The sequence below is a fragment of the Dasypus novemcinctus genome, chromosome 5 (genome assembly GCF_030445035.2).
Source record: "Dasypus novemcinctus isolate mDasNov1 chromosome 5, mDasNov1.1.hap2, whole genome shotgun sequence".
NCBI classification, from domain to species: Eukaryota; Metazoa; Chordata; class Mammalia; order Cingulata; family Dasypodidae; genus Dasypus; species Dasypus novemcinctus.
In genome coordinates, this window is record NC_080677.1 from 158,773,368 (window position 1) to 158,786,892 (window position 13,525).

Here is a 13,525-nt window from a genome sequence, read left to right on the forward strand (position 1 = left end):
AAAAGGCTGGCCCCAAGAGGGCAGTGAAGGAAGGAAGCCAGCTGGGATGTGTCTGGCTGTGTCTCTGCTTGGCTCTCCTCCTGCTTCTTTCATTCCTCCAGAGAATATGGAGGGATGGGTGCAACAGTGGTTGAAACTACACACTGCATGGTTCACTCTTCAGTAAGAAACTTACTGAATACAGCAGAGTGGACAGAGTCACACATATTCTTCAGAGTAGCAATTTATGGAATTTTGCTAATTGTCCTTTTTTTGCCCCTATGATTACCAGGGAAAGCTTTAGAATAAAATTTTTGAGAGTTCTTGGAAGCAGGATGAATATATAAAGTGTTAAAAGCACATTAACTAAGATGGAATTGCTACTTAATAGATGGTACCAGAAGTGGTTCTTAGGAAGCAGAATCCTAAGGATGAGATTTCTGAATTGATTTTGGGGTTTTTGGAATTGGTCCTCTAATCTGACTCGATTCAAAGGTACTCATGACTCTATCTCCAATAATCAAGTTGGCACTGCTAGTCCATGGCATGAGCTGGCATAAAGCTACGCAAAATATCACAACCAGGTACTGCTACTATTCAAATGCTTATAAGAGGCAAGACTATGGGTGAGATTGCTTTTGACACCTTAGCAGAGTTTTCTGGAGTTAAAAACCTTTTAATAACGATGTTGGTTGCTTGCTCCTGAATATGCAGGATACAGTTGTAAAAGAAAAGAGATGAGCTCAAGGCTTCAAATTTGTGACTTAAGTGCCACATAAAGGATTTGGAAGTTACAATGTGTGTCCTGAAAGAAAATATAGCCACAGACTTGAGATTTCTGAAAACCAGACCCAGAATCTCATTGTGCAAGGGGCTCAATTATAACACAAACTAAATTCCCAACCTTGCAGGGTGTCTTTTGTTGAAGTGAGGACATTGATTGGAAAGGAATGGGATGCTGAACATTGTACTGGGGACAAATGGGTTGATAATGACAGTGAGGACACTGAAACCCTAGATTCTGCTGAGTCTTTGCAAGATTAACCTGTAATAGTCTGGCCTGAGGAATCAGCCATCCAGCCTCCACCTAAAGTGATTGACTCTGCTGTGCCTGATAAACCTGCACCCCTCTGTCTGAAGAGATTAATCCTGTTTCACCAGAGGAAACTGCAATGGAATGCCCTGAGGAGTTGGCTTGCAAGGCACTTCTAACTCTTCTTGTTACCCACCCCCGCCACCCCTCTTTTCTTCCAGACCTATAACTAGACTGAACTCTTAATAGGTCCCAAAAGGTGAAGTACAAAGTGTGACCCATGAGGAGGTACACTATACTCCATAAGAACTGCATGAATTTTCCAATTTATATGGACAGAAATCAGGGGTTTATGTGTGGAAATAGATATTAAGGGTGTAGGATTGTGGGAAAATAGCTTGAATTTGAATGTGGGCACATGGCTTGAAGTTGAAACATTTCCATAATGCAGATAAGAAGTGTGGGCTTAGGAAAACCAGCCTTGACTAGATGGAACACTGTCTGATCAGCATGAAAACTCTGTGCCTGAGGAAGCATTTGAACTCTGTATGGCCTGTTCCCTAGTATTTGCGGGTGCTGTAGCTTTAATAACAAGCAACCTTGAAAGTAAAAATAGATAACTACTGCTTTGTAATTTCTAATAGATATGATGTGGAAACTAGGGTTGAGGCTCTCAGTTCCAAAAGCTGTTGAGTCCCCTGGTCCCATCTTTATTTTCTCTCTTGTGTCTTTCTTTCTGTCCTTTTATTTCTTCAGTTCTGTGTTGCCTTCCCTTCGTGCAAACCTATTGCTGAGCTGGTCTCAGCATAGGATAATGGTGGAAGGAATATAAAGTTGGATCAGGCTGAACTTATTGATATGGGCCCATAAGCAGAGATTCTGGATTCAATTTTGTAGGTCAAGGAATTAGAAAGGGCTCTAACAGTTTGTTCAACCATGTGCTGAAACATGGACCAAAGGGTGGCCAACATTACCTGAGATCAAAGTGCCAGAATGCCCTGGTATAGGGTAGATGAAGGGATCCAAAGGCTTAGAAAGATTGGAATGCTAGAATGGATTTATCAGATAAGACCTGCTTCCATACCCCAGGAATGTCCAGAGGACATACCTTTCACCAGAACTGTGAGGAATAAATTTGTGAGACTAACTCCACCCTCCCTGAAGAGCTCTGTGGTTGCTCTTCTCTATAGGTCAGGTATTACTGTGGGAACTGTGTCACTGAACTGGGATCCTTAAACACAATGGGGATGATTAGATGCCAAGTTGGCAGAAGCTAAGTGGCAGCACATAACTGCCAAAGACAAGGTGGCTGTGGCTACCATAAAGGACAGCAGACTCAAAGCAGCAATCAAAATAGTCTGACTTGCTGAGACCTGTGATGCCGGCTAGTAGATCTTGGGGTACCTAGAAGTAAAACTGTCGGGCAGTCTACTAGAGTCTTACTTGATTTGTGTAAGCAGAATTCTAGGTCAAGTAAAAAAAAGTCTAATTTGAATGACAAAAAAGTCACAGCCCTGATCAAGGCTTCTGATCAAGGAACCCACTTTACAGCAAATCAAGTGTGGAAATAGGAACATGCTCATGGAATTCACTGGTCTTAGCATGTTCCCCATCATCCTGAAGCAGCTGAATTGGCAGAATAGTGGAATGGCCTTTTAAAATTAAAATTATTATTATTATTTTTTAAGGAGGTACCAAGGATTGAAAGAGTTTGCCTGGAATACAGGAGATCCCCTAGGGAGGCTGTTAGTACTACCATGTGCTGTGATAAAAGCCAATGGAAAGCTGCAACAACCCAATCCAGGCAGGACTAATGATGGCCCAGAAACTTCAGGAATGGAGGTCTGGGTTACCCTACCAGGCAAAGGATTCTGACCAGCTGAGGAGCTTGTGAAGATAAAGGAATAGGAAATGGGCCATGGAAGAAGGTAGTTTCAATATAACCTACAACCACATGACCAGTTACAGAAATAAGGACTGTAATGGTTACGAATATTTCTTCCTTGTTTTGAGTATGTTTGTATACATACATAACACACATATATTTGTTTTCTTTCCTATCTTATTCTCTCTTATTATATGACATAAATTGTATAAGCCTCATATCATAGTAAATCATGACAAATGATACAAATCTAGGAAAAACTATCAGTAATAAGATGAGAAAAGACACAAATTACCAATATCAGGACTGAGAGAGGTGCTATCACTTCAGAATTACAGATATTGAAAGGGTAATAAAGTATCAATACATTTGTTAATAAATCTGACAACTTTGATGATTAAAAACAGATTTCTTGAAAACCAAAAACTACTAAAGTTCACTCAAAAAGAAACAGGGAACGGATGTGGCTCTGTCAGTTGGGTTCTGTCTCCCACATTGGAGGTCCCAGGTTCAGCTCACCGTGCCTCCTGAAAAAATGAAAACAAACAACAAGCAAAACAAACAAACAAACCAGAAAAACCAACTCAGGGAAGCCAATGTGTCTCAGTAATTGAGCACTGGCTTTCCCACATATGAGGTCCCAGGTTCAATCCTTGGCTCCCAGTACCTCAAAAACAAAAAACAAAAAACAAAAAAAACCCAGACAACTTAAATGGCCCTGTAGTTAAAGAAACAGAATTTTCAATTAAAAACACTTTCACCCCAAACCTTTCAGGTCCAGATTGAATTCATTAGTGAATTCTACCAAGCAATTTAGGAAGAAATAATACTCAGTTTACTTTTCCTGAATATTGAAGAGGAGGCAATTCTTCTTAATTCTTTCTATGAATTACCAGTATTACACTTATTCCAAAACCAGAAAAAGATATTACAAGAAAAGAAAACTATAGCCCAATATTCCCCATGAGCATACATGCAAAAAATTCTTAACTTTAGTAAGCTGAATCCAGCAATACAGAAAAAGTGTAATGAATCACGACCATGAGAGGGATTTCCTAGGAATTCAAAGTTGATATAGCCTTTAAAACCACTTAACAGATTAAAAGAGCAAATGATCGACTCAATTGATGCAGAAAATGCTTTTGAAATATTCCATCATGCATTTTTCATAAAAACTCAGCAAACTAGGAATAGGAAGTAACTTCCTCCCCTGACAAGGGCAACTAAAAAAACCTACAGGCAACTTCTTATTTGATGGTAAAGGACTTAGTGCTTTGCCCCAGGATCAAGAATAAGGCAAGAATGTTCGCTCTCACCACTTTCATTCAAAATTGCACTAGATGCATTCCCCCCAGCGTGGGACATGACACCCGGGGATGAGCCTCCCTGGCACCGAGGGATCACTACCAAATACCAGCTGAAGATGCAACTAGAAAATGACCTTGAATTAAAGGTTCAACGCGGATCAGCAGAATATCCCTGTCTACATATAATAACATGACTTTAAAATGCTGTTTGACCTAATGTAAGGGGGAAATGGAGAGGAGAAATGAGTTTATATGGCCATGAGTCTCTAAAAAAGAGTCTGGAGGTTGTCAGAAGGATTGCCCTTATGCACACCTGAGCAGAGTCTCAGAGACAGATAAAGTAGATACAACCCCAGGTATTGGTTCTTTTGAGGGCTAAAGAGACCCACAGGCTCTCTGGTCATGGCAGATGGGGTTCACTGCCATGTCAGTTGGCCCTTCTTTGGAGTCGGTGTTTCTGTGTGATGGAGCTGGACTCAGATGGGATCCCTTTTCACAAGACTTTCATGCTACTTTACTGGAATTGTAGTTGGTGCTGGGGTTTAAGATATATTTAGGGGATTTGAATCTCTGGACTGACAATATGATAGCCATGCCCTGAACCTCAACAGACTTCAACTCCTACACTCTGATTTATTGGACTTACTCCACTCAGCTAACATGGAGTTGAAGAATGTCAACCACCACACCATGGAGCCTAGAGTGCCTACAACTGAAAGCAGGAGGATTGCATCCAGTATCCATGTGGAATCTAAGTCCCCTCTTGGCATAGATGTGCAATGGACACAACCAATCCAATGTCCACAGAGAAAATGTGGCATTGGTGTGGGAAGGGTGGCCATGGTGGCTGCTGGGTGTGGGGAATGGGAGGAAGGGATGAAATGTGGAGGTGTTTTCGGGACTTGGAGTTGTCCTGGGTGGTGCTTCACGGACAATTACAGGACATTGTAGATCCCCCCAGGGCCCACTGGATGGAACGTGGGCGAGTGTGGGCTATGATGTGGACCATTAACTATGAGGTGCAGCGATGCCCAGAGATGTACTTACCAAATGCAATGGATGTGTCATGATGATGGGAGTGAGTGTTGCTGTGGGGGGAGAGGAGGGGTGGGGGCGGAGGGGTTGAATGGGACTTCATATTTTTTGAATGTAATATTTTTAAAAAAATGAATAAAAAAATAATAATAAAAAACCAAGATTGCACTGGAGTTTCTAGTCAATGTGACTATACAAGAAGAAAGCATAAAGATAAACAGAATGGAAAGGAAAAAGCAAAACTCTTTATTCATAGATGACATAATCACTTATGTAGAAGATGCTAGGGAATTTACCAAACAAGCCACTATAGTAAGTGTGTTTAGCAAGGCTGTAAAATAAAGGATTAATATACAAAATCAACTGCATTTCTATAAACTAACAAACAGGATTTGAATTTAAAAGACTATTTTTAATAGCATAAAAAATGTGAAATACTAGCAGATAATTTGATAAAAGATGTGCTAGACTTTTATGGTGAAAATTACAAAATATTCTGTGAAAAATTAAGGAAGACAAATAAATGGAGACATATTTTACAGTCATTGATTAGAAGACTCAGTACTGTAAAGATATCAAATCTTCCCAAATTGATCTATGGTTCAATGCATCCCATTCAAATTTTAACCAGGCTTTTTTGTAGAAACTGGCAAGCTCCTTCTAAAATACATACAGAAAAACAAAGAACTATAATCGCCTAAACAACTCATAAAAGAACAAAGTCAGATAATATACTATCTGATTTCAAGAATTTTAATAAAGCTAGACTAATCAAGAAATGTGGTACTGGCATAAAGGTAGATAAATACATCAGAGACACAGAATAGGGAGTTCAGAAATTGACTCATATGTTGGGTCAAATCAACTTTTGACAAGGGGCAAAGCAATTCAGTGGGGGAAAGGACAATCCTTTCAACAAATGATGCTAGAACAATCAGCCTTACTCACACCACATACAAAAATTAATTCCAAGTGGACACTAGATCAAATTTTAAGGCTAAAACTTTAAAACCTCTAAAAGAAAATATTGGAAAAATATCAGGGATTTTGGGTTTGCCATGATATCATTCCAAAAGCATGACTTATAAAAGAAAACCAATCAATAAAATGCATTTCAACATTTAAAAAATTTTTTTCTTTAAAAGATACTATTGAGGTAATGAAAAGGCAAGCCACTACTAGGAGGAAATATCTGTGAGACAGGCATCAAAGGATTTATATCTAGAATATTTAAGAAACTCCTATGGTCAACAGTAAAATGGAAAAAACATTTGAAAAGTCAATTCAACTAAGCTACTTGGATGGCAAATAATATATGAAAATACACTGAACACTGGTGATTAGGGAATTAAAAATTAAAATAATGTGATACCACTTTAAAATGGCTAAAATTAAAATTGGCAAGGATGTAGAACAACTAGAATTCTCATGTACTACTGCTTTAGAAACGAGTCTGGCAGTTTCATAGCAAGTTAAACATACATCTACACTATGACCCAACCATTGCACTCCTAGGAATTTGCCTAAGAACAATGAAAGCGCATGTCCAAGTATTTACACATGAATGTTTAGAGATGTCCTATTTGTATGAGGTAAACATGGGAACAACCCAAATGTTCGTTAACAGGCAAGTGGATAAAGGAATTGAGGTACCTCCATACTCAACAGTAAAAAGTAATTAATTATTGATATATACAACAATATGAATTAATCTTAAAATAATTTTGCTGGTTGAAAGAAGCCAGAAGAAAAGAGTATGTATTGTATGATTCCATTTATATGAAATTCTAGAAAATGTAAATTAATCTACAGTGGCAGAAAGTGGATCAGTGATTTCCTGGGAGCAGGGTGTGTGTGTAAGGGTAAGCTAGGAGGACTGGCAAGGAAGGATTACAAAGGGTTAAGATGAAAATTTTAGGGCCTGATGGATATGTTCACTACTGGTAGTAGTGATGGTTTTATGGGTGTTTGTTAATGTCAAAATGTATCAAATTTTACTTTTTATATGTGCAATTTATTGTATCTCAAAATCCTTAGTAAAGCTACATAAAGTGCAGAAAACAATTTTAAACTCCAATAAAGATAAACAACTAAAACTATTTGAAAGAAAAGGCAACGATGCATATGGTTAGGTAGAACAAAGGCATGTGAGTTTTTCCTCAATGAGGCAGAGTTCTTGGAACCTGCAGAACTCAAAGAATCATCCAAAGACTGCTGAAAACAGAAGACAATTTTGAAGGTTTTTGGAGGTGAGTGTGAGTAGGTAGAATAACACCATATTTTCTTGTGAGTGCTTCAATTTTTTTCCTTAATGAAAATCTAGCTCTTTATATTCATTTTAATATTTTTATTAGATGATTGGGAACAGAGGATATTAATAAATGGATATTCAGTGAGCCAGAAACAAACCAATATGAAAAACTGGTGATTATTCTCACGGAAATCACAGAAACAGGAACTACTTGATGTACTGTGTCTGAGAAACTGTCTGAATTTTCTTACCTGTTTTTGTCAGAGGGTAGTTAACTAGTTGTCGAATTACACTGTTTTCTGATGACCTCAAAAGTAGCACAATATCAGTTGGAAGGGTGTCTCTATTTTTAGCTAAGAACCCACTTGCATTATAGAGAACCTGTTGGTAAAACATGCGATCATAATTATCACAACCAATTTTGCCGACATCATCATCATCATTATCACCATCAATAGACACATGGACTTTATTGAGAGTTTACTCTGTACCAGGCAGCAGGGATACAAATATTTGTAAACCTTACAATTTTGTTGAAAAAGAAACTGCTCCAGGTTTACTACATATCTGGTCAGAGAAAAACTTGTGTCTGACTTATTTTATTTGGGTTGAAATGACTCAAAAGTTTTGATTCCTCCCATTTATTATGTTATGGATTTGGTGTGTTTCTTGGAGGGCTAGGAGTGACTATAAGGAAAGAACATTGGGGTCACCAAGGTACTTTCATTTCTGTGATATCTGATCCCCTAGCAGAGAATCTTCCATTATAGATTTTTCTCTGAGCAGTAGCATGATCTAAGTGCATGATGGGTGTTTCTGTGTCTGGCACTTCTAAAATAATTTTAAGACTTTCTAAAGGTCAATGTAATGCAAAGATTCCTGTAGGTGGACCCAAAATGATAGGTAAGAACATCTAGATAAGATGATTATAGGTAATTCTTAATGGATGTTTTAAAGGAGGTTTATTAGGAAAATCATGTGCTAAAAATCATGAGGCTATAACTGGAATGACTTAAGGTAGATTTTTTTAAATGATAAAGATAGGTGGAATATTGACCAATGGAGGTTGCCAAATGGACTAGAATGCGCAGAGTCCTGTATTATTCCATTGTATGTATATCTCATTTTATTCATTCTTTCTTGATTTTACCATCTTTGTAATGTCACCATGAGGGAATGATCCCTTATTCTTCACAGGGGAGAGAGTAAGCCCCTACGTGGATGTAGGACAATACATCTGAGGTCTGTGTTGACGTGGGAGTGTGATTCTATCAATGCAGACACCGTTTTTTCCCTAACTGCACAAAGTCCATGAGCCAATTCTCTCTATGTGTGTTATCCAGTTATCTGATGATAGCTGCAGCCCAGCACCTTCTGTTGTTGGGAAGAGGGAGGGATGAAGGCTGCAGTGGAAAGAGCAACATCTAAGGTCGGAAAAAGGCAGTTTGTATCAAAAGTCCCAGCTATCATCAAAGAAAAGAAAAGGGAAAAGGCATCATTGCCAGCCATCTCATTCAAAATCTGATTTTAGGATTAGAAAGATGAACTCTTTCAGGATGTTCTTTTTCTTGTCTGTCTTGTTTTCCCTTAGCCTCTTAATAAAAAAGTCATCTAGAATTGTGTGTATTGAACTAAGAGAAGATGGGTTTTTAATGACTTTTCAGGACAGATGCCAGAAATAAAGTGCCCCTGGGTCCTGGAGAGTGGCTGGCATAGGGCAGAGGCAAGTCATAGACAGTTGAGGGCAGTGTCAAGGCCAGAAGAGGGCGGAAACTTATAGCTATCTCCTTATACCCATCTACAAGTATTTTGGGCCATGATTTTTCTGTCTATCATGTTTAAAAAGAAACTCAGTCATAATTCTTCAGAGTTCCTACCTTTCCTGCACAATGGTGAATTCCAAAACTAAGCTCCATTCTTTTAGGCCTCCAGAAGTACTGTGATTTCAGGTTACCTTCAAATTTATCTGGAGAGAAAAAAAAATTATACTCCAATACCAAGCATGTAGAAGATCCTCAAAAATATGATTGACGGAATCATCTCTTTCACCAAAAAAAACAACAAAGTGCAGCAAATGGCTGAAGACAAGACACTTTCATATAGCTAACAAATGCAGGGTTTGGAACTCATTCCATTATGAATGAAAGCAGTGATTCTGAAACCCGAGAGTGCATCAGAATCACCTGGAGAGCTCATGAAAACACAGATTCCTGAGCCTCACCGCCAGAGTTTTTGGTTCACTTGGTCTAGGAGAATTTGCATTTCTAACAAGTTCCAGGTGATGCAGACGTTCCTGCTGTGGGGAACTGCTGGTCTAGGGGAAGGAAACAACTTGAAGTCAACGAATCATAAATGTCGTGGAACACAGGGTGATGCCAAGCCCTAAGCTTAGAAATGTGTCATGTTGGTTCTCTTCTCCATTTGAAGAGCTCTAGGGAGTTATTAGGGCTACAAGCCCAATGGGCAAGAAAAGCAGTTACATCTCTAAACAAGTTTACTGCCTTCAGAGAACTTGATGGTCCACATTTTAGAAGGAACATTTGAACATCAACATCAAGTGAACATTAAGAAATTAGTTTTTCCCACAACCTTGGGATACGAAGGAGGAAAAGGTTATTTACTTTTCCATTTAGTGTTTTCTTACTAGGGAAGAAAACACTAGTGGCTCAAAAGGATGCAGTGTGGCAGACATATAGTAAGAAACAGGTTCTTTGTATCATTGAAATGGAATGAAAGTAAAATGTGCATCTCAGTTTTCTGCAAGTACTTATGACACACAACGGATATTTCCTATCATCAGAGAATATGAAGTTTCACATTTTTAAAAGATGATACTTTTCAGATACCTAAAAAATCTGAAGTTTTCTTTTTTAATTTAAGTAGAACACTTTAATTATAATCACTTTGAATGATAATCATAAATACATTATACATATCTCTACGTTCTTAAACAGCAAAAAGGAATAAGTTTAGTCTTATGATGGTTTAGGATTATTATCATGAAATTTTATTAATGTACATAACTAGAATCTCACAGATAAGACTGTTTTCGCCCCATTAGCCATCTTGTCTCAAATACTAGAGCCATCCCCCTGCCCTGTTCACCAGTTCCTAATTTTGGGCTGTATAATCTCTAAGGTCACTTCTACTTTAACATTCTATGATTGGGGCTACAACCTAAAGTAAGAAGTCCAGTGTTCAAGCCTGTTTAAATCATCACTCAATGTTTAACATTGTTAAAAACATTCACTGGTCCAGATATTAGATGAAAAATCTCCTCTTTAAAATTACAGATTTTGTGACAGCTATTTTTCTCCCAGATAATTTAAAAATAATAGTAAGATAAAATAAAACATTCAGAATTACATAGCTGTATTCATCTCTATGCACGCTTATTGGATTGAAAACTTACCGATCAGAGTCTGGTCGGTGGCCTTGGGGAATCTACTTTCTTCATCAAGGAGGGACAGTAAACCCATGGGCTTCTGCAGAAACATGTCTAAGAGGGGCCAGTTATCTTCATATTCAATAACTCTTGCATCGATATCTTCATTTAAGTATTCATTCTAGAACAGGTCATGATACGCATAGAAAATTCCCCTTGCTTAAAGTTCTGTGAATAACACACAGCTTTATAATATCTACTGACATTTTTACTTTATATATATTATAACAAATGGCTTCCTATGACCTTGCCTTTGAACTGAGAGTATCATTTTATTTTCTCTTCGCAGACCTGCTAGCTCATTAAAGTCAGCTCTGATTATACTCAGGGTAGTAATAAAAGGAATTCTGATTTCTATACTAGAATTACAGATATCTCAAGCTTTCAAGATGAGAGAGAATATGTTTTTAAACAGGCAGTAATAAAATTATGTTCCAGAATTTATAGAATATTAATTAGGTATATTTTAGGATTATACTTCTCCCCATTTAATCCTTTTATCTAGCTGCAGAAATGCTGCTGGATCTCTCAAGAACATTTACCTAACTTTTCAGTCATGATGACATTTGCACTGTCAGTCGGGCGGACAGCTGGGGGACAGAGGGACGACCAGTGGATTTCGAAACAGTTTGCGGAGTTTCATATCGGGACTTGGCCTCTCAAATGATCCTTTGGAAATCTCTTGGTCTATCCGTTTCCATTTTCTCACGGGGAGCAGTCCCCACCGCACAGGGTGAAGATACCTGGTCCACTATTCATACTTGTTACGGCATATGCCATACTACAAGGTGGCCAAAGTCAAGTCAACAGACAACAGACAACTACTGGAGCACCTGATCCCCAGCACACCCTGCATGCTGACAACGTACTCTACGACAGGGACGGGAAGATGGTGCTGCAGCGCTGTCACCGGGACTCCGCCTTGGGCAGCTCCCCGCAGCCCAGGGATGAGGTCTGTAAAAGAGAGGATGCCCACGACATCTGAAACATGCCCTGTAGCCATGTCGGTGGGTATGGTGCTAACCTTTTCTCAGGTGATGGAGCAGCCACGTATATCGAGTAACTGCTGACATGGGCAGAACGTGGTGCATTATTCGCTTATGAAGATGATAGGCTACTTCAATTAGTATTTTAATGTTTTCTGCCGTTCACGAAATAATGTGGATTGGATGTCTTATAATGAGGCACTCTGCTGGGCGATAAAGAAATGTTTAAAAACAAGCTCCTTGTCCTTAGCAGATTTAAAATGCAATTCGAGTGATAAACTTAGTAAAGAAATACTCAAAAGGCAAGGTACTGGCTGACAGAGAAACGCGGTGTTCATTGCACCACAGGAGCTCAGGGAGAAGGAACTTATTTCTAGCAACTTCGTGGAAGAATTCAGCCAGTGGCAGGTGGGACATTAGAGAAACTGACACCTTTCACCACCACGGTAGCTAATCACAGTAGCTTCTGAGGAAGCTGAAATCTCGTTTCAAGGGAAACTACATGCCTATTTTTATGTGAAACAAAATCTACGACATAAAATGGAGGCAGGTGGGGAATGTGTGAGCATTCAGTTCACTCGGGACAAAGAAACGGACACCAGGTCTCAGAGTTTCACAGCTTTTTCCTTTGAAGGTAACCTTGGGAGAAGGAGGCGAGCAAGAATTATTTTACTGTTGCACATATTAGGCTGACAGCACCTCATAGTTTAAATGGCAACTGCAAAGTTCACAGGAGGTTTGGTGTGTTTTCTACAGAAAGCACATGAGGTTAAGGTCAAGCCAAAGCATTTGTCATTTCCGTTTGCCAGTGTCAGAATCCACTGAAATGCTTTTGTGGAGGGTCACACAGAGCAGGGATAGGAAAGTAGAAAAAAATGGGCTCCCCTTCAACATAATATTATAGACTCCGGATAAACCAATGAAGAAACGAAAAGGCTATGACTCAGGACTTATAAAGCACTTAGAGTGAAGGATAATGCCTAAAACAATATTTACACCTTCTTAGAGCATTTAGGAGCTCAAAATGTTTCATTGTTTCTGAGCATTGGATAGGCCCTTGCTATTCAATGTACACTGAAAATGCACTTAAAGCAGAAGGCGAGCAGTTCTTAACTGCATCACAGCTGAACCGCTTAGTGTACAGATTGCCCATGTTCTCTTTTGGAACAGGGTAGGTGAAAAGTCATTTAAAATATCTATTAAGGAGGCAAGGGAAATCAGAGGACGTGGATATGAGGAAACTCCATACCTGAGTCAAGTTCTCCATTTGATTTTGAGTGCAAGTCATGCAAGGACATAATGGCAAGTGAGCTCAGAGCAGGTGCACTTTAGCTGTGGCCTAAAGGACAAGGTTGAATATTTAGGGCATACGTGTCATCCCAAGAGTGAGTCAAGGCTATGCCATGGAGCCTCTGACTTCCAGGTGGCTTGCAGGGCAGGTGTGACTTTATGCTGAGCACAGGTGAGCACAGGGAGGCTGTGCTCACCTCTCTGGGTTCAGGTGTCTGCTCAGTTTCCAGTTTCTTCCACATCCCGAACTCAGCAACCCCTTCCTGGGCTGGGCCTTCTCTCTTATCCCCGATCAAGTATTGATTTTTTCCATA

General features: G+C 39.1%; 1 protein-coding gene across 1 annotated transcript in view; it reads right to left on the bottom strand.

The window, feature by feature from the left end:
- Window positions 1-13,525, bottom strand: part of MYO3A (myosin IIIA) — a 227,632-nt gene that overhangs the window by 44,303 nt on the left and 169,804 nt on the right. The window contains exons 21-23 of the mRNA XM_058297804.2: window positions 10,903-11,056; window positions 9,368-9,456; window positions 7,742-7,871 (exon numbers count right to left, since the gene is read on the bottom strand). Coding sequence (XP_058153787.1) covers window positions 7,742-7,871; window positions 9,368-9,456; window positions 10,903-11,056 — 373 coding nt within the window. The remainder of the gene's footprint in view (window positions 1-7,741; window positions 7,872-9,367; window positions 9,457-10,902; window positions 11,057-13,525) is intronic.